Source organism: Chiloscyllium punctatum, chromosome 10 (genome assembly GCF_047496795.1).
Source record: "Chiloscyllium punctatum isolate Juve2018m chromosome 10, sChiPun1.3, whole genome shotgun sequence".
In the NCBI taxonomy this organism is placed as follows: Eukaryota; Metazoa; Chordata; class Chondrichthyes; order Orectolobiformes; family Hemiscylliidae; genus Chiloscyllium; species Chiloscyllium punctatum.
In genome coordinates, this window is record NC_092748.1 from 18999690 (window position 1) to 19021627 (window position 21938).

General features: G+C 39.7%; 1 protein-coding gene across 7 annotated transcripts in view; it reads left to right on the plus strand.

Annotated features, from left to right (window-relative positions):
* Positions 1–21938, plus strand: part of LOC140481931 (zinc finger protein Helios-like) — a 239411-nt gene that overhangs the window by 71837 nt on the left and 145636 nt on the right. The window contains exons 1-2 of one of the 7 annotated variants that reach the window (XM_072578625.1): positions 7197–7651; positions 10236–10280. The exons of 1 other annotated variant lie outside the window; for it this stretch is intronic. In XM_072578625.1, coding sequence (XP_072434726.1) covers positions 7595–7651; positions 10236–10280 — 102 coding nt within the window. In that variant the 5' untranslated portion in view covers positions 7197–7594. Of the gene's footprint in view, positions 1–7196; positions 7652–10235; positions 10281–21938 lie in introns of those variants that run through there. 5 more of the 7 variants (XM_072578624.1, XM_072578627.1, XM_072578629.1 and 2 more) reach the window with 5 other exon arrangements.

Below are 21938 nucleotides of genomic sequence, written 5' to 3' on the forward strand. Positions count from 1 at the left end.
CTTCAGTCCAATTCGCCATGCTGACCAAATATCCTTACCTAATCTAGTCCCATTTGCCAGCATTTGGCTCATATCCCTCTAAGCCCTTCCTATTCATATACCCGTCCAGATGCCTTTTAAATGTTGGAATTGTACCAGCCTCCACAACTTCCTCTGGCAGCTCATTTCATACACATACCACCCTCTGTGTGAAAACGTTGCCCCTTACGTCCCTTTTAAATCTTTCCCTCTCACCATAAACTTATACCGTCTAGGTTTGAACTCCCCCAACCCCAGGGAAAGACTTCACCTATTTATCCTATCCATGCCCCTCTTGATTTTTATAAACTTCTGTAAGGTCACCCTTCAGCCTCCAGTGTTCCAGGGAAAACTGCTCCAGCCTATTCAGTTTCTCCCTATAGTTCAAATTCTCCACTTCTGGCAACATCCTTGTAAATATTTACTGAAGCCTTCCAAGTTTCACAACATCCTTCCAATAGGAAGGAGACCAGAATTGCATGCAATATTCCAAAAGTGGTATAACCAATGTCCTGACTATATATATTAACTATTTAGATTAGAGAACTAAATGTAATATCTCCAAGTTTTCAAATAACACAAAGCTGGGTGGGAGGCTGAACTTCTGAGGAGGATGCTTCATTGTAATGTGAACACATTCTTGGGTTTTGACGTGAGGCTGGATATGGTGGGACTTTTTTCACTGGAGCATAGGAGGTTGAGGGGTGACCTTATAGAGGTCACAAAATCATGAGGCGAATAGTCGGGATTTCAAGACCAGGGGGCATATTTTTAAGGTGAGCAGAGAAAAACTTACAAAAGACAAGCATCTTTTTTTTTTACACAGGGTGTTCATGATTTGATCTAGAGGTTTGGAGGGTTTGAGGTATAGGGAGAGGTTGAATAGATAAATGCTATTTTCCTTGGTGCATCAGAGCCTGAGGGGTGACGTTATAGAGGTTTATAAAATCATGAGGGGCATGGATAGGGTAAATAAACAAGACCTTTTCCCTTGGGTGGAGGATCCAAAGCTAGAGAGAATAGGTTTAAGGTGAGAGGGGGGATCCCCTGAGGGGGACCTTTTTCATGCAGAGGGTTGTGCATATATGAAATGAGCTGTCAGAGGAAGTTGTGGAGACTGGTACAATTACAACATTTAATAGGCATCTGGATGAGTATATGAATAGGAAGGATTTAGAGGGATATGGGCCAAATGCTGGCAAATAGAATTAGATTAATTTAGGATATCTGGTCAGCATAGACCAGTTTCCGTGCTGTACATCTGTATGACTCAATATGTGGAGTGAATGTCCAGAAGAAGTAGTGGATATGAGTACAGATACAAAGTTTAAAAGACATTTGATTAAGTATATGAATAAGGAAGGTTCGGAGGGATATGGGCCAGGCGCTGGCAGGTGAGACAAGTTTAGTTTAGGATTGTTGTAGGCAAGGACTGGTTAGACTAAAGGGTCTGTTTCCATGCTGTATGACTATAAGTTGAGTGAGTAGGCAAACACATGACAGACGAAGTATAATGTGGATAAATTTGAGGTTATCCACTTTGATTGAAAAAATAGGAAGGTAGATTATTATCTGAATGTTGATATATTGGGAAAGTGGGAGATGCAACAAGACTGGGATTCCTTGTACACCAGTCACTAAAAGTAAGCAAGCAATGCAACAAACGGTGAAGACAGCAAGCGGTATGTTGGTCTTTACAGAGAGAAGGTTCAAGTACATGAGCAGAGATGTCTTGCTACAGGAGTATCATTTGCAGATTTAGTCTCCTTATCTGGAGAAGGACATTCTGGCCATAAAAGGCACGCAGCGAAGGTTTACCAGACTGATTCCTGGTTGGCAGGACTGGTGTATGAATGAGACTGGATCAGTTAGGACTATATTCATGGGAGTTGAAAAAATTGAGGGGTGATAAAATTGAAACCAAAAAAGTTCTAACAAGACTAAACAGGGTAAATCCAGGAAGGTTGACCAAGAATCCAGAAGCAGGGATCACAGTCAAATGATGTAGGATTGGCCATTTAAGACTGAGATGAGAAATTTGCTCACCCATGAGAGTGGTGAGCCTGTGTACGCCTTAGCTACAGCAAGTTTTCTTTGAAATGCTTTCAAGAAAGAGTTAGATATTGTTCCTACTGTTCAGGCCATCAAGTGTATAGTGAGAATGCAAGAACAGGGAACTGAGTTGGATGATCAGTCATGATCATATTAAATTGTGGAGTAGGCTTCAAGAGCCAAATAGCCTAATCCTGCTCCTATTTTCTGTTTCTGATTAGGCAAATGAAATCACATCCTCCAGTGTTGGAGTAATTAAAATCAGGAATGTGCAAGATGTGGAATTGGAGTAACATAGAGACACTTAAGGATTGTCAGACTGGAATAAGATATAGAGAGAAGGACATATGATGACTTCAAAGAATTTGAAAGCCATGAGGATAATTTTAACATTGAGAAGTCATTGGACTAGGAGCTGATGTAGGTCAGAGGGCACAGAGGTGTTGGATTAACAAGACTTGGTGAATGTTAGGATCTGAGCAGCAGATCAATCAACTCCAGTGTAAGGAGGATAGCAGGTCAGCCTAGAGAGCACTGAAGGAGTAAATTCTACAGCTTAAAGCAGTATAGATGAGTTCCAGTTACAAATGAGTTGACGCAAGACTGAGTCAGTGAAAATCATGGAAGTGGATGTAGCTGATCTCGATGATGGAATATATATGGAGTCAAAATGTCATCTCAGTGTCGCCAAGCTTGTCAATTATTTGGTTTAACCTCCAATAGTTACCAGAGTTTGGAATGGAACTGGTCACTAAGAACAAAATTTGTGGTGTGGTCTGAAGACAGTGGTTTTCCAAATATTAAATCAGAGAAAGTCTTTGCTGATCCAGTATTGGAAGTTGGTCAAGTAGAATAACAAATTGGAGGAAGTGGAGGAGTCAAGTGTGTGATGGTGAGGTAGATATGGATGTTATCAGACATATATCCAAAACCTAATATCATGCTTCCTCTTGGCAACGTTATCCAAAAATATTTTAAATACAAAATTGGAAAATGGCAAGGATGAATCCAGAGGTAACAATAAAGGATTGAGCAGAGAAGCTCTAACAGTTAATTCCCTGGTTATGAATGAATAGATCCAAATGGAACCAATTAAGGGCAGCTCTATGATGTTAGTCAATTGTGTCAAAGGCTGTAGACGTGTCAGAGGATAAGGAGGGGTCCTTTTAGCAAGGTTTTGTGACAGAGAATAGACCTTTTGACTTTATAAAAGGTTATTTTGATTCAGTGGCAAGCATGGAAAACTTTCAAAGGGAGTCAAACATAAAATCCCCACAATAACAAACACAGCATACTCAACAACATTGGAGGTCACAGGCACAGAGGGCTCAAGCATGTTCTTTTTGAAAAGAGTAGAGATTATGACTTAAAGGGACAAGTACCTTTTAATCATATGTGCTACCAGAAGGTCAGGAATGTGAGTTGGGTCTTTGACAGTTTGTTAGGAATAGAGTCAAGGGAATGGGTGATGGCTCTCATGAGCAAGATAAGTTTAGAAAATCCACATGGGTAAAAGGTGAGGAATATATTAATATTTAATTAATTTTTTGAACTTGCTTTATTTAAATTTTAACAGAGTCTGGCTATTAAATCTCAATCAGCTTTAATGGGTGCATTATCCATGGTAATGCATCTATAAATCAGAGTCCACTGCCAACTAATCAACACTCCAATTATGAATCCCACTGCAGTATAAATATTGGTTTTCTGGTTGAGTTTTTATTCTTGAAATATACTGGTGTGTGCAAGGTGAAAAGTTTCTACCAGATGCATTTTTTGTTCATCAATACTGACTTGACCTTACTCTCCAAATAAACATATTCAATCTTGGGTTCTACTGACTGAAGCTAAATTTGATGCTGATGCCCAGTAAAAGGGAGGTGAGTTAATATCTTTTTTTGGAAACAGTTTCTTATGTGTTTGAAAACTAGAATTGGCCAAATATCCATGTATCTTGTAAACATCGATGTTAAGTCTGATCTCTCTGCTACAGGAAGGATATTATGAAACTTGAAAGTCTTTAGAAAAGATTTACAAGGATGTTGCCAGAGTTGGAGGCTTTGAGCTATAGGGAGAGGCTGAATAGACTGGGGCTGTTTTCCCTGGAGCATCAAAAGCTGAGGGTGACCTTATTGAGGTTTATAAAATCATATGGAGCATGGATAAGATAAATAGACAAGGTCTTTTCCCATGGGTGTGGGGGTCCAAAACTAGAGGGCATAGGTTTAAGGTAAGAGGGGAAAGATTAAAAGGGATTTAGGGGGTAACTTTTTCACACAGTGGTGCATGTATGGAATGAGCTGCCAGAGGAAGTGTTGGAGGTTGGACAGCTAAGTAATTGGACAAGTAGTTCAAAGTGCACTTAAGGTGGCCCAATTTGTGGTAATTTCAGAAAAAGAAAATCCATACAAGATCACAGAATTTCAATGCAAAGCTTACAAAATGTTGGCGTTCCACTATTACATAACTTAGAAAGTGCAGTACCTGTGAAGTTGGCCAAGTGGTTTTGGTTAAGTGTGGTGGAGTTTTATGGAAAATCATTCAACGCAATACTGAACGATTTCTCTAATTGCAGATGAGCAACGGTCCTATCCAACTTCATATACTTACATATTGGAAACATTTCTAATTAGATAAAACTGAATGCGATGAGTATTGGTTTGAAGGTTCAGCCCGCATTTCAACATTAAAATCGTCCTATTTAAAATCTCGACTGTATGTTAGACACTTTTCTGTAGAGATATTAAAGGATCATTGAGTGGACAATATTCACCAGCATAGATTCTATTTTGAATGCAAAGCAGATCAAGGCGGAAGATGATATTGCAAAGGAATATTCAGTGACATCCATTTAATGACCTTTTTAATTAAGTTTCCATTATCTAGCGAGACAGTCGGGAAAATGCTTTGGAAATATTAGTAGAATCTAAAGAGATTTTAAAGAGTAAAAGGAAAATACATGAGCATAATTTTGAAAATCGATCAGCTTTACATCCATATACACATACACAAGAAATATTGAGGAAACATAACTGCTGTTTTTGACTTTACGAATAGCGTGTCCATAACTGCTAAAGTCCTCGCGTTGACTTGACAAAATGAATGTTAATAATTGATTTAAATTCCAGTTAAGATCTTAATCAATATATATTGTTTCAGTTTAGAAAACAAGCCAGACATCTTCAATAATCAGATTTGCATTTACGAGATAATTAAATTGTCGATATGTGTGTAAGCTATTAGAAAACCCATCCTTAATAATGTCTTGATTATTTCTTGAACACAAGGTTTTCGGGGTTTGTAAATTAGTCGTTTTAGAATTAACGAACCCGACCAAGTAAACAAATACAGGGTATTCAACTCATCGATTCCTTTTTCACCATTTATGTAAATGATTGTGTGCATAGGATTATTGCATGTTCTGATTTTGATTTGGTGAATTCAACTAAATCATTTCGGACCTGTAAGCATATTGCAGAATAGGTTTGGGTCCGGACCTGCAAGTACATGTTTGGCTCTTGGGTGACTACAATTAACGGAAATGATAGCTCTGTTTTAGACTTGGATCTGTATAGAATAAACTTTTTCTTGCATATTTAAATACTGCATGAGAAAGCTTTGACTCTTTCTTTCGTGAACAATATTGCACTGTTAATTATCCATTGATCCATTAGTTCGATTTCAGTGGTTTAGCTCATTATAAAATTATTGCGTACAAATTTATTAAATAACTAATTACATGAATTGTAAAATACGCCGGAAATTAAAATAATAGCAAAAAAAACTTAGTCAACACCTTCGCCAATCATCACCTATTCTCATGCAAACCAAAATACGGCGGATGCTGGAAATCTGAAATAATTACTGAAAATAGTAGAAGTACTAGACACGTCTACAGAGGGGGAGTCGAGAGTGTGTGGTGCTGGAAAAGCACGAAGGTCAGGCAGCTTCCGAGGCGCAGAGAATAGACATTTCGGGCTGGAGCCCTTCATAAGGAATGAGAGGGAGGGGGAGCCAGTTAACAAGTCAGTTCTGTGAACGTTTAACATTTGTACTACGTCTATTACTTGGAGTTTAATGTGTGATCATTCATTTGAAATCTGTCTGAATAGAATATTTTACGTCTTGGTTCCAGACTACTATTAGCTATAAAACTTAGAAACTGGTACTGTTACTAATTGGACATATTCTCGCTATTTAAATAACAATGTAAAAGCGTATAAAATACTTCAGCAAAAGTAGTGATTCAAAAAATGCCAACCAACGAAAAGTAAAGAAGGACAACTAAAAGCTTGGTCTGCAAGGTAGGTGGCAAGCAGCTTATTTGGGAAAAGAGAGAGAAAGGAGTTCTGGAGGTAAATTTAAGTGATTAGGGTCTCGATGATTGAAGGCCAGCCACAAATCGAGGGGTGAAGGATTGAGGGAATGTATAAAATACTAAAGAAAGAGTTGTCAGAAGTCTTCAGGATTGGAGAAGAGGGTTGTGACCAAAGGGGAAACTGAACACCAAAATGAGAATTTTAAAATCCAAGAATTGTCTCACTAATGTAGATCACTGAACAAAGGCGTGACGGGAGAGTGGAACTTGGCGCCAGTTAGGATAATTTACCCATAAACGGAATTCACGAAATTCAGACTGTTCAGGTTGTATATACTGTTCCCAAAAAGTGGAAAAAATTTCCCAGTGTCTGGAACATTGGAGGGATCATCTCAATCAACTTTAACAAAAATCCACGGACCGTGGCTTCTGATATTGAGTTTTCGACTCACGCCAAATCGTTTATTTTTGTCGTGTTATTTTAGTTTGAATAAAACATTAAAACTTCTGCGATTCCTTCAATATTCTCGGCCTCAATTTTAGTCCTTACCCAATCACTTTTTGATTCATCCCCTTTAATCCTTTTTGATCACTGGCAGTGTGCTACGTTATAAATTTTGACCCTTTAATTAGTTTAAAACATATGGCGAATGCTAAATTTGGTTTTTAATGATACTGCCAACTGAATCTGTGCGCCTCTACTACATGAAATACAGCTCCTTTTTAATGGAATCAACAGCCTTTACACGTTTGCCTTTTGCACCTATACACTAGCCGAGCTGCCAACCTTTGTCTTGCTCTTGAAATAATGTTCCAACGATAAATTCGACATAATATTTTTAAATTCTGTATTCTACGTTTTTGTTAGCTAACTTGATAAATGTTTTTTTTTTGTTAATAAAAGTTAGATCAGAATTCGCAAATTTGCGTTGAAAAGCGTTTGAAATTGCGGCTCAGATTACGAGCTGTAGCAAGTGTAACCTCACACTTGGACGTTGCAGTTCCTGGGGGGAATTATAATGGAGTGGTGCGGTACGGAACCCGAGAATAAGCGTGCGGCTACGGCAGTTTGTATCTAGGAAACGGGCCCGGTCCTTCAGGAGTGAGCCGACCCTGACAGCGGCCTCCACCCGGGGAGGCGCCGCCTGATATTGGGATGCATTTGGCTGCTGGAAGTGTTCAAGGGGCAGCCGCCATCGCAGTACGATGTGGCGGACAGCAGTGCGCCACCAGCTCACCGGGGGAGAGAAGCATATTCTGCAGGTAAATATCACCCCAGCACCGATGCGAGGCCAAGTCAGACCATTGTACATCTGCATTCCCTCAGAAAGAACAATGTATTCTGCTTTTTGATTTCCTTTGTGTTATCACTCGAACAACGATTCAGGCAACGGCCTTTATGTAAGAGACTCAGCACCAGGTCTGCGACCTCCTTCAGCTTTCCAACCTTATAAATATTTTATAACGATCAAGACGTGTGTGTAAATCCAAATTTTCTCGGAATAGAAAGGTTGCGATACAATCCAGAAGTCATGTCAATCACTTCGTTTATTCTGTTTGGAACAAAACTGTAGTATCTAAAATGAAAGGTCTATATAAAACGAACCGATGGTAATTGTTCAGTATTTAGGGTGTGAACCTTATCCCATTGATGTTAAGGAAAGGATAGTTATACGTGCTGCTGAGTTGTTCCTTGCCCAGCATGTTAGAAAAATAATCTTGAATTTAATTTGTAGAAATACTCCTTTAAATGATACCCGATTGAAAAGTGTTATTTCATGACTTTCGGAGAGCATTTCGGCCCATCTGTAAGTGCACATGCTCTCAGAACTATCCACTTCACCCTATTCCCCATATTATTATTTTAATTTCAAATATAAAACATATGATAAATTCTAATATAGTCATTGTTTCTTGTCCAGACACTTTAATATTCTAACAACTTTTCTTATCAATAATAATCATTATCATCAGAAATAAAAACAAAGTGCTGGAGAAAATCAGCAGGTCTGGCAACATAGAACAATACAGCGCAGAACAGGCCCTTCGGCCCTCGATGTTGCATCAATCTGTGAACTATTCTCAGCTGGTCCCACTACACCTATTGAGAAATGCTGGGAAGAATATTTAAAGGGTCCTGAATAATGCAGGTTATGGTGAGAAATGTGGTAGAGTAACCTACAATGTCTGCTCGACTTGGTCATATCGCACTGCTTTTTTTTTGAGCTAAGGTGTCAAGGTGAGATTCTCACCGGGCAGCGTGAGTTGTCTTTTAAAGAGCATTGTTGCTTGTCAACAACTTTAATAACTGTACATCTCACCTCATTTGATATGCAGTTTCCTATCCTACCACAGGCTGTGAACAAACCAAATGCAGAGAATTTATAACCTGGAAGTCAGAGCAAGTATCTTGTGACTTCCACTCACCACTTGCTCAAAAGGACCTCTGTGGGACACCAGGCACTAACATCTCAGGACATGTACCGTGGGCACTAGCCACACACAGCCTACAGACATAGGCTTCTGACATGTGACTAGAAGAAACCTCATGGCATATGTCTAAACCACTTACTGTATGCTTCTGCATTTCAAATCTGCACCTTTGGGCGCAACAGCAACTACCATTGTAATGCAGCAATAATGACACTTTGTGCTCATGGACATGCACCCAGTTCATAGACTGAATCAGGCTGCAACTCTTAGCACTCACTTTGAGTCTACTTGGTTGCTTAGAGACTCCCTGTCTTGCCTTGCCCTACCCTTTTGCACCTTGCTAAAAATCACACAACACCAAGTTATAGTCCAACAGGTTTAATTGGAAGCACTAGCTTTCAGAGCACTGCTCCTTCAGGTGGTTGTGGGGACACAATTTATAGCAAAAGTTTACGGTGTGATGTAACTGCAGTTATATTTGAAAAAGACCTGGATTGTTTGGTAAGTCTCTCATCTATTAGAATGACAGTGTTGCTTTTGCAACTTGCTCTTCACCCAACGATACTAGGTTTACAGAACTGCTGTATTGCCTTGTCATTTAGTGCAAACATAAAACCAAGAATTTTGTAATGGTTATTAGCAGTCCTCAGTCAAGTCAAGGCACTTAGCCTTTGGTTAGGGGGTCCTGGTACAGTCGGTTAAGGGCAGCCTCCGACATCTGTCCATGTGCTTGGGAACAGTTAGTCAGCTGCTCAGAGTGATCAGAGTTAGGACCCTCTCCACGTAAAGGGTGAGCAGCTGAATGTCACGCAGTCCATCACACATCTTGACACTTACTGCCCTATTGTGGGCGGTTTTTCTCCTGGAATTAGGGAGAAGCAGGTAATAAGGGAGAGTTAAACTTGAGTGGCACAGCTGTTATTTTTGATGCAGATGGGGAACATGTCCCAGACAAGTGAGAGGACAGTACAGAGGGCATGTATGGTTAGTGCCATTCAGGATCGAAATGGGAGACACCAAGTGAGGGAAGATTTGCAAGTAATAGGTGAGTGTGGTTGAGCATAAATCTTTGGGAGTTATTAACTTGGCTGACAAATAGTTCTTTGAGAACCAGACTAGAGGGAAGTCAGGACCCCAATTCTTTCATATGTTCATGGATTGTTGGCATCGTTGATAAGGAAAGTATTTATTATCTATCCTTAAAATCCTTGTGAAGGTGGTAGTGAGCCTCCTTCTTCAACCATTGCCATCTCTGTGGTTTGGGTACACCCATAGTGCTGTAGGCAAGAAGATACAGGACGTTCATCCAGTGACTGTGACAGAATGGTGATATATTTCTAAGTCAGAATGGTGTGCAAGTTGGAAAGAAATTTACAATTAAAAGTTTCCATGCTTTGGCTTCTTATCATTGTAGACAATAGAGATTCAGAGTTCAAATGGTGCTGTTGAAGAAGCCTTGGTAAGTTGTGGCAATACATTTTGTAGATGGCACACACTGCATCTGCAGTGTACTAGTGATTTGAAGTGACTTTTTTTTGATGGTGTCGGTTGAGCAGGTAACTCTCCCCTCAAAGATGTCAAAATTCTTGAATGTTGTCAGAGTTGCATTCATTCTGGCAAGGAGAGAGCATTCAATCATCCTTTCAACTATACCTTTGTAGATGTTGGATTGGAGGTGACTTAATCATTACAGAATACCTATTTTCTGATCTGCTTTTACACTGACAACATTTATGCAACTAGTCAGTTAAGTTACTGGTCAATGGTGATCAAATATTAATGGGATGATTATGATGGAATATTGTCAGAAGGTGGTTAGACTCTCCTTTTGTTGGATTCAGTCATCACTTGACACGTGTCATACATGTTGTTACTACTTATCAGTCAGAGTCCAATACTGTCTGGATCTTTTTGCTGCCTTTGGAGCCTTAAAAATTTGGGTCTTTGAACAGTGCAATTAATTGTTGACTGTCCTTTCCCTTAAATATGCTTATTTGAATATTCTTTTTGAGGTTCACTGATATGCAAAGTAGAGTTTGATTTTTGTCAAAGTTTATCTGGGAACTGAGAGCTTTTCTTTTTCATCTCGGTTTGCTAGAAATAAAACTTAAACAAACAATATTAGCAATAAACCCTAAAATGTATATATCTTTATAGGAATACCATATTTAATAAAGAGATACATCAGTAAGAATAGCAAATTGGCTTTTCAGAAAGAGGTTTATGTTCCTCTTTTTTTTAAGCTGATTATAGTGATCAATAAGCCCCACAATTCCTGAACTCCTCACAAAAGTTAAGATTTTATGAAAGTATGCAAAATTGTGCAATCTATCAGTCTTTTAAATCCAAGTTTACAGAAAACATGGACAAAGTTTCTACACTTAACAAGAATTGCCAGTTATTACAAATAAATATATACTAAGTGAGGCAAACAATTCTGATTCATCAACAGTTAAGTCTTATAAAAGTGTAACCCCTTTATAATGTCCACTGTACATATATATACAGACACGACGTTTTGGAGAGAAAGACTGTGATGGGGGTTCATTGGTCCCTGTTCACATTGTTCATAGAGAGGATTCTATTGGCCTGTCAGCCATTCTGCTGTTTGAAAACATATGTAGAAGGAGTTCACTTACCGGTTGAGCGTCACAGCTTACAGCAACTGCTGAAAGAAAAATAAATTGGCTTTAGGCTGTAGTTGTATTTTACTGCAGAGAAAAAGAGTTTCTGCCCTTGTGGAGATCCAAAGGCTTGTCTCAAACATTCACATCCCTCCAAGTTGTTCACTTGCCTGGGAACCAATCACATAGTTGTTGACAAGCAGAGGGCCTTTTTCATTGATAATTGGTCACTAATCTGCAGACTAATCATCTACTTGATACCAACCAAAGTCCCATTGTTACACACCCACTGGCTCACTTCACCTCACCTGTAACCAGACTCATACTACTGCTTGAACAAACCGCTGTGTAAAAAGCACTTAACAGTGAGTGCCAAGTTATTTTAAAGATGCTGAAAATGTGTTGCTGGAAAAGCGCAGCAGGTCAGGCAGCATCCAAGGAGCAGGAGAATCGACGTTTCGGGCATGAGCCCTTCCTCATTCCTGAAGAAGGGCTCATGCCCGAAACGTCGATTCTCCTGCTCCTTGGATGCTGCCTGACCTGCTGCGCTTTTCCAGCAACACATTTTCAGCTCTGATCTCCAGCATCTGCAGTCCTCACTTTCTCCTATTTAAAAATGCAGCATTCTTTCAATAATCTTTGATTTTTAAAAGCTATTTTCGCATTTTCAGTCCACATTCAAAGACACAGAAAACTATTAATGTACACTTTCAGAATTCCTTTATATTGCTACTAGAGATGATTTTATTATTTTGGGTTGGCAGTCAGATATGTTGTCTGAAAGGAAATTAGTTGAATTCTCAGATCATTAGTAGGTGTAGTTTGGCAAAGGACTGCGCCTTAAGGAAGCCTCACAGAACTTCAAGTTGTGACACTATCAAGTAGCTGTTCACTACCTCCGTAAACTGGACACAACTGGACTACTGCATATAATTTTGGTCATCCTGATATAAGAAAGATGTTATTAAACTGGAGAGGGTACAAAAAAGATTTACAAGAGTAGTTTTTTTTTTCCCTGGAGCATTGGAGGATGAGAGGTGACCTTATAGACATTTTCTAAAATCATGAGCGGCATGGATAGGGTGATTAGCCTAAGTATTTTCCCAGGATGGGAGTGCAAATTTGATGGCACAGTTTAAAGTGAGAGGGAAAAGATTTTAAAAAGGACTGGAAGGTAATTTTTTCATGCAGAGGGTGGTGCGTGTATGGAAAGAGCTGCCAGAGTAAGTGGTGGAAGTGGGTACTATTACAACATGTAAAGGACATCTGGATGGGTATATGAATAGGAAGGGTTTAAGAGGGGTATGGACCAAATGTTTGCAAATGGGACTAGATTAATGTAGAATATTTGGTTGCCATGGATGAGTTGGATCAGTCATTCTGTGCTGTATGACTGTCTTCTTAGTCACATATTCAAAAAAATTTAATCAAGTTTTTGAGACATGATTTCCCACACACATACTGTTTATCCTTAATCAGTTCTTGCCTTTCCAAATGCATGTAAATCCTGTCTTCAGAATTCCCTCCAACAACTTAGCCACCAATGATGTTTGGCTCACTGGTCTGCAACCTTTCTTAAACAATGGTATCACATTAGCCAATCTCCAGTCTTCTGACACCTCACCTGTGATTATCGATGATACAAATATCTCTGCTTAGGGGCCCTGTAATTTCTTCCTAAATTTTCCACAATGTCCTGGGATACACTTGGTCAGATTCTGGGGAATTATCAACCTTTTATGCACCGTTTTTTCTGTAATGTGGATTTTTTTTCAAGACATCACTATTTATTTATTTTCTTGAGTTCCCTAGCTTCCATGTTTTCTATCATTGTAAATACTGATGCAAAATATTTCCTTAGGCTCTTGTACAATGTCTTTGAACTCTCATTAATCTTATCTACCAAACCTATCTCATTGTCCCCTTTTCGCCAGCCTGATTGCCCTTTAAAATGTACTCCTTTACTCCTCAAAGGAGTCACCTGATTCCAGCTATCCAAACCTGACATATGCCTTTTTCTTGACCAAAGCCTCAATATCTTTAGTCATCCAATGTTCGCTGCTCCTGCCAGCCTTCCTCTTCACATTAGTAGGATCATGTTGCACCTAAACTCTCATTATCTCACTTTTGAAAGCCTCCCAGTTACCAAACATCCTTTTACCTGTGAACAGCCTTCTCCACTCAATTTTTAAAAGCTTGAAAGATCTAATTTTGTTCTTGAATGTATGGAAATAGATCAGAGGGCCTTTTATAAACACCAAAAACATGAAAAACAAATTAAATTTAGATTAACTGTCACTTAAAGTACTTCAATCAAGACATCGATGGAATTTTATTATGTTCCTATTATTAATTGCCAATCTGTAACTCATTCAAATGTGCAGGTTTTATTGTAATCTGGTAAGGGCAATATTAAAGCAAAAGGTGATTCCTGTATTATTAAATAGCCCATCACAACTCTGCATCCTGGACTCAAACATGGTCAATGGTTATGTACTGAAAACACCAGAATATGGTTAGTAGCTTTCTGTTACTTATTAAGAGAGAGAACAGGAGACCGTTGGAGACTCTTTATAAAAACATCAGAACAAAATAAATGCAGAAAAATGAGAAGGAAGATGTTTTTCGTAAGGAAGATTGGATTAGCTTTAATGCCACAGATAACTATAATTTTAAACTTGACATAATTGAATACTCCTTAAAGCTTCATAACACACAAGGATGGAATTTTTTTGAAAGAAGTCAAAATATATCTATTGCAGCGTTATCAGTTGTCAAAGTTTCCTCTTTTGGCAAAGTTACAGGAGATTCAAACCACAAATGTAGCACCTGAATTGACCCCTATATAGGAGGAGGCAATAGCATAGTGGTATTTTTTTCTTGTACTATAAATCCGGAGGTAAAAACAATGACTGCAGATGCTGGAAACCAGATTCTGGATTAGTGGTGCTGGAAAAGCACAGCAATTCATGCAGCATCGAGGAGCAGGAAAATCGACATTTTGGGCAAAAGTCCTTCATCAGGAATAGAGGCAGAGTGCCTGAAGGGTGGAGAGATAAATGAGAGGGGGGTGGGGAGAAAGTAGCATAGAGTACAATAGGTGAGTGGGGGTGGGGATGAAGGTGATAGGTCAGGGAGGAGAGTGGATAGTGGAAAGGAAGATAGGCAGGTAGGACAAGTCATGGGGACAGTGCTGAGCTGGAAGTTTGGAGCTGGGGTGAAGTGGGGAAAGGGGAAATGAGGAAACTGATGAAGTCTACATTGATGCCCTGGGGTTGAAGTGTTCCGAGACGGAAGATGAGGCGTTCTTCCTCCAGGCGTTGGGTGGTGAGGGAGCAGCAGTGAAGGAGGCCCAGGACTTCCATGTCCTCGGCTGAGTGGGAGGGGGAGTTGAAATGTTGGGCCACAGGGCGGTGTGGTTGATTGGTGCGGGTGTCCCAGAGATGTTCCCTAAAGCATCTGCTAGGAGGCGTCCAGTCTCCCCAATGTAGAGGAGACTGCATCGGGAGCAACAGATACAATAAATGATATTGGTGGATGTGCAGGTAAAACTTTGGATCTTTGGAAGGCTCCTTTGGGGCATTGGATGAAGGTGAGGGAGGAGGTGTGGGTGCAGGTTTTGCAGTTCCTGCGGTGGCAGGGGCAGGTGCCAGGATGGGAGGGTGGGTTGTTGGGGGACGTATAAATCCAGAACCTGCGTTTGAATTCACACCACAGTAAAGGGTGCAGCAAAAAAAAAACTGGAATTAATAGTCTAATTTGACCAGGAAACCATCCTCACTTTTTACTAAAAACTTTCTGGTTCATAAATATCCTTTAGAGAACAGAAACTGCTGCCTTTATCCGGTCTGGCTGAAATGTGTCTCCAGACAAACAGTAATGCAATTGAATCTTAACTGCCTTCTGAATTGACCTAGCAAGCCATTCAGTTGTACAAACCAATAAACAGTCTCAAAAAAAGAACGAAACCAGGTGGATCATCTTGAATCACTGAAAGCACCAAATATAACAATGGCAAATCTAGCCCTATAGATCCAGCAATGTCTTTGTTACTAACAGCTAGGGCCTCGTGCCAAAATTGGGAGAGTTGTCTAAGAGACTAGTTGAGCAACAGCATGATTATAGTTACATTCATGGAATCATATTTTACAATATCCCAGACATGACCATTACCCTCCCAGGATATATCCTGTCCCACCAGAAGGACAAGCCAAGCATTGTGGTAGCACAGAGGTCAGGGCATTGCTGTGGATCTATGGCAGGTGGTGAGGGAACTAACAAAAGGAAAAACATACTTTACCTCATCATCACCAATTTCCATGCAATATATGCTCTTTTCCATGACGGTATCAGTGAACGTGACCAAATCACATCTTCACATTGAGGGTATCCTGCATCAGGTGTGGCACTATAACTATCCTAAATGAAATGGACTTAGAACTGAAAGACTGCAAAACTGTACTCCATCGCAATCTGCAAATCATGGCCTGGCATATTCCCCACTTGACCATTAGCAACAAGTCAGGGGATCAGCATTGACTCTATGATGAGTGCAGGAAGGCATCCAAGGAGCAGCACCAGGCACACCTGAAACTGAAGTGTCAACTTGATGAAGCCAAAACAGGCCAACTTGCCGAGCAGCATAAACAGCAAACCATAGACATGATGGGGAAGCCCAGCAAATTAGTACAAAAGTTAAGGCTGAACTATTTGAAGTAATATTCAGCCAGAAATGTCACTTGGATCATCAATCCTGACCTCTTCCAGAGGTTCCTAGCAACACCGATGCTAGTTTTCACTCTGATATCCAGAAATGGTTGGAGTCACTGGATATTGCAAACATTATGGACCCTGACAACACTCTGGCATTGTACTGATGGCATGTCCTCCACATCTAGCCAAGTTGTTCCTATATCTGGTATCTAACCGACAATGTGGAAAACCACCCAGGTATGTCTTGTATACAAAAAGGACAATAACTCCAACCTAATCACTGCTGTCTACTCTTGAACATCAGTAAAATGATGGTTGGTGTAATCAGCAGTGCAATCAAACAGTTCTTGTTAATCAATAAACTGTTCACTGATACTCCGTTTCAGTTTCTTTAGAGCCACTCAGTTCTTGACCAAATTACAACTCTTTTTGAAAATGTAGACAGGAGAGATAAATTTGAGATGTGAAATGGAATGATAGGCCCTAGAATGGTGGGATTGTTTATTGAGAAAAGGTTGCAGAGAATGATATCACAGAGTGAAAACTAGCATCTGTGTTGCTGGGAACCTCTGGAAAAGTCCAGGATTGATGATCCAAGTGACATTTCTGGCTGAAGATTGTTTTAAATAGTTCAGCCTTAACTTTTGTACTAATTTACTGGGCTTCCCCATCATGTCTATAGCTTGCTGACTAGACAAATTCTACTCCTACTTATCAAGCCATAATTTTATTTCACTTCACAGACCATAAAATTCAACACTGATTACGACACACCCAGTTCTTACCGAATTAACCCATAATTTATAAATATCCATCACCTATTCCCTTGTTCCATTAGGTTTCTGGTATTCCTTCAAATCTGACTAGAAGTCCCTCCTTCTCCAGCCTTATTCTGTGTCTAGCCCCATCGCTTCTCCTCACCTCCTTGCCCTGTTCTAACCTGTCCACCTTCCCATTCACCTACCCACTCCACTCTTTCCACGAACAAATCAAATCACAGTAACCCCCTACCTGCACCCGTCACCACCACCCCACCTTCCCTTCCCCACCCCCTCCCTCTATTTACTTCTCGGCTCTCCTCCCCCTCCCCAGTCCTGATGAAGGGCTTTGGCCCAAAACATTGACTTCCTTGCTACTTGGATGCTGTTTGACTTGCTGTGTTCTTCCAGCTTCACATTTATTGTCTCTAACTTCCAGCATTGCGGTCCCTTTTTTTATTTTTAAATACATTGATATATAGAAATAAAATCTACAAAAGGATAACACTTATCATTGTTTTAATGCATGTTTAAGTTCAGTTTGCTAGTATTTATAACAGTTTGTTTTAGAACTTAGTACTTTATTCATAAAGCAATTAGTTAGCCAGCTGCTGCTGTCCATCTATCTCCATTTGGAAATTTCCCCATTTTCAAGCATGTTTTTAAAACAGCAATATCATCACTGTTTTTGAATCCTGCATTTCATTTAATGCATGTCATTCCATAGTGACTTATTATTGATGTAGTACTGAGTGGGTATTGCTGCTGAGTCCCTTCATAGAATTTCTTATAATATTTTCTTCAAGAAAAATGCCATATCCATTACCACTAATTTCTACCACTAAGATACTGTTTATTAATCTTCAGTTCTTTTTAGCTTCACAAGCTAAAGTGAAATACGTACCTCCCTTGAAAGAAAAATTTTAAACTCCTGCAACTGAGATTCCAGTACTAAAATCAATAAATTTCATGTTCTTGGCATCACCCATGATGGAAATTTCAAAACATGCTACTTTATCACATTGTTCAATGTTTTATTCACCTGTATGTTTTCTTCCATTTTGGATTTTTTATTTTTGTACTCAACTTGGAAGCCTCAAAATTGCTTTGTTTGGATGCCCAGCCAATATAGCTGTCCACTTATACTGCAGAATTACTCCTTTTGTAGTTTTGGAGTTCACAATATCATTTTGTTAGTCCCTGCTTTAACTAACAGCAAAGAGCTAACTTTTGCCAAATAAGATTGCTGATGCAAAGTGACTGTTGACACATATTGCCTGATTTCAAATCCAGTGTATGTGAAAGCTGCTGAAACTTAACTACAAGTTTAATTTTTTTTGTTTAAACTTAACTCTGACAATATTTTTAAAGTTACTGCTTCCACTCTACTAAGAAATACTCTTCTACATGCATTATAATACTTTCAGCTGTCCCGGGTGGTACCAGTAAAATAGGGCAGGGTCATTTTGAACTGGAGATAGCTTAGTTTTAATAGGATAGGGAAGTACCAAGGTCTAGAGGCATAGTTTACACCATAAACACAATTATTTCACCCCCAGAATGCCCCACTGAATTTGGTTCCTCTTCTGGAGGGTGAAGAAATACTCCCCTCGACTTGATCTTTCTGCAGAAGTGTAGCTTTAATATCAATTGATCTACATTCTCAAGCATTTGTTGTGAACAGTTGCAAGATAATCTACATGATTTCTTTTCCTGCCATATATGATTCTAATCTTATATCTTTGTTTCCTATTTCTTCTTCAAAACCTTATCCCCTTAGCCTTGCTTTAGCCTTACATGTCCCATCAGGAGATGCATTTTTTTTCTACGCATATCCACCTATGTGATATCGCAGTAAACCAGCCCTATGGCATGTCTGTGTATACTCCAAATTCTCTGTCTTTAAAAGCTGCCAAACAGCAAGAATTACATTAATTTATCTTCTATTTTATTTGTAGCACTAAGATTTCCTGACTTTTGTTCCTGATGGCATTCCTGGTCTGTACTGTACTCCTTGATCTTATTAAACTATGCCTTCTGTCTTGCTTCTATCTCTTTCAGGAATGTTCCAGTTTGATCTCTCTCTCCTATTAAAAGGGTACCTTTTCAAGATTTGTATTCTCTTTCTCAGGCATGTCCTCTCCCAGAGCCACTTTCTGATCTTATACTATGCTTTCCCTCCTGTCATTTTCATACTTCATATTTCCATGGGCCTAATCTCCTGCCCTTCATTGTGTACATTCAACTGGTTATGTTTTCCGATGGTCTTTTTCTGTTCTGGTTATCAGAGTTGCAATTCTCCACCAACTATACCTTCTTACCATCTGCATGGAATTCTTAGCGTGGACAGCCCATGTTAGTCTAGCTGATAATTTACTTTGGCTGGTCTGCCAAAAGTTTCTGAATCATTTCCTCTATTACCACAATTTTTTTCAAATACTCTGTTGCTAAAGGAATTACTGTTGGTATTTTCATAATGATTATGTTCATGTTTGTACACATATAATGAAATTCAACTTTAGCCAATTTCCTCCGTTTCCTTGGTTGAAATCGCTAAGGGCAGACATGCTAAAGGCCATGATAGGAGTCTTAAGTATTTCTTTCAATTCTGACGTCCATCACATCACTTCCACATGGTTATTGCATTCTTCATTGCTTCTTCCCACGTCATTTACTTAAATGTTTAACCTTTTGGATCTCAGATAGGCAACTTATCTTTTATAGGTTTACCACAACTGAATTTTTTTTTGTCTTTTATATTTCTGCCCCTTTAATATTAATTACACTTAAATTATTTAGTTAAGAAATTTTATAGAGTAAGAGAGTCCGTAAGCATGGAGACAGGCCCTTTCACCCAAACTGGTCCATGCTGATCATAATGTATATACATGCTTATCACATTTCCCTGCACTCGGCCCATATCCTTCTAACCATTTCCTATTCATGTATTTCTCCATGAGAAATGCCTCAACCACTTCTGCAGGCAGCTCATTCAATATGTGTACCACCCTCCTGTGTAAAAAATTGCTCCTCCAGTTCCCTTTTATTCTTTCACCTCTAACTTTAAACTGATACCCTCTCATTCTTGATTCACCAACTGTGAGAAAAAGCCTGACTGCATTCACTCTATCGATGTCTCTCATGGTCTTATACACCTCAATAAGCTCCCCTCTCAGTCTCCTACGCTCTAAAGAAAAATGTCCCAGCTTACCCAATCTCTCCCTCAAACTCAGACCATTGAGTCCATACAGTATCTTGTAAATTTCTTTAGCACTCTTTCCAGTTTAATAACATCCTTCCTGTAGCACAGTGACCAAAACTGAACACAATACTCCAAGTGCGGCCTCACCAATGTCCTGTACAACTGCAACATAACTTCCCAACTACTAGACTGAATGCCCTGACTGATGAAGGCCAGTATGCCAAAAACCTTCTCCACTGCCCTTTCTACCTATGACTCCAAGGTCCCTCTGTTCCACTACACTCCACTACCATTCACCATGAAACTCTTGCCTTGATTTGACTTTCCAAAATGCAAGACCTCACACTTATCTATATTAAACTCCATTTGCCATTTCTCGGCCCATACCTGGGTGATCAAGGTCCGGCTGCAAGTTCTGATAACCTTCTGATAACATTGTTCATGATACCACCTATTTTAGTGTCATCTGCAAACTTACTAATCATGCCTTGAACATTCACATTCAAATCATTGATATAGATAGCACACAGGAAAGGGTCCAGCACCGATTCCTGAGGCGCTCCACTAGTCACAGGCCTCCAGTCTGACAATCATCCTTCCACTATTACCTTCTGCTTCTTACCATTAAACCAATTGTGTATCCAGTTTGCTAGGTCCCCCTGGATTTCACGCTTCTAACCTTCTAGATAGTCCTGAAGAAGAGTTACACCCGAAATGTCGACCTCTCCAATTCCTGATGCTGCCTGGTATGCTGTGTTCTTTCAGCCTCCTGCTTGTCTACTTTGGATTCCAGCATCTGCAGTTTTTTGTCTCTATTTAACCTTCTAGAGCAGCCTATCATGTGGAATCTTATCAAATACTTAACTGAAATCTACATATACGACATTTACTGCCGTGCCCTCACCAAATTTCCTGGTCACTTAATCAAAGAATTCTAACAAATTTGTGAGGCATGATCTCTCACTCTCAAAGCCATACTGACTACTCCTAATCAAACTTTGTCTTTCCAAATGCATGTATATCTTATCCCTCAGAATCTTGTCAAATAACTTACCTGTCACTGATGTTAAGCTTACTAGTCTACAGTTCCCAGATTTTTCTTTGCTGACCTTCTTGAATAATGGCACAACATTTGCTACTCTTCAGTCTTCTAAGACCTCACCCATGGCTAACGATGATGCAACTATTATCAGCCAGGGCCCCCGCAATTGCTTCTCTAGCCTCTTGCGGTGTTCTTGTATACATCTGGTCAGGACCAGGAGATTTACCCATCTTCATACATTATGATATACCCAATACCTCCTCTACTATGATATGGACTGTCCCCAAGATACCACCACTAACTGCTCCAAGTTTCCAAGACTTCATGTCTTCCTCCATGGTAAACACGGAGGAGAAATATTCCTTGAGGACTTCACCCATCTCCTGCAGTTCTACACATACACATACACTTTGGTCATTGAGGGGTCCTAATCTCTCTCCCGTTATTCTTTTTCCTTCAATACACTTAAAAAAAACTTTAATCTTCTCAGCCCAGGCTAACTCATGCTCCCTTTTCACCCTCCTGATTTCCTTCTTCAGTAAATTCATAATCCCTATATATCTCCAGGGATTCCCTTGATCCAAGCTGTCTCTACCTGAGCCATGCCTCCTTTTTTCTGGTCAAAGCCTCAGTATCTTGACATCCAGGGTTTCCTATTCCTGCCATCTTGCGCTTCATCCTCACAGGAACATGAACTCCAACTGTCTCACTTTTAAAGGCCTCCCATTGCCAGAGGTCACTTTACTTGCAAGCAAACTACTCCAATCAACCCCTGCAA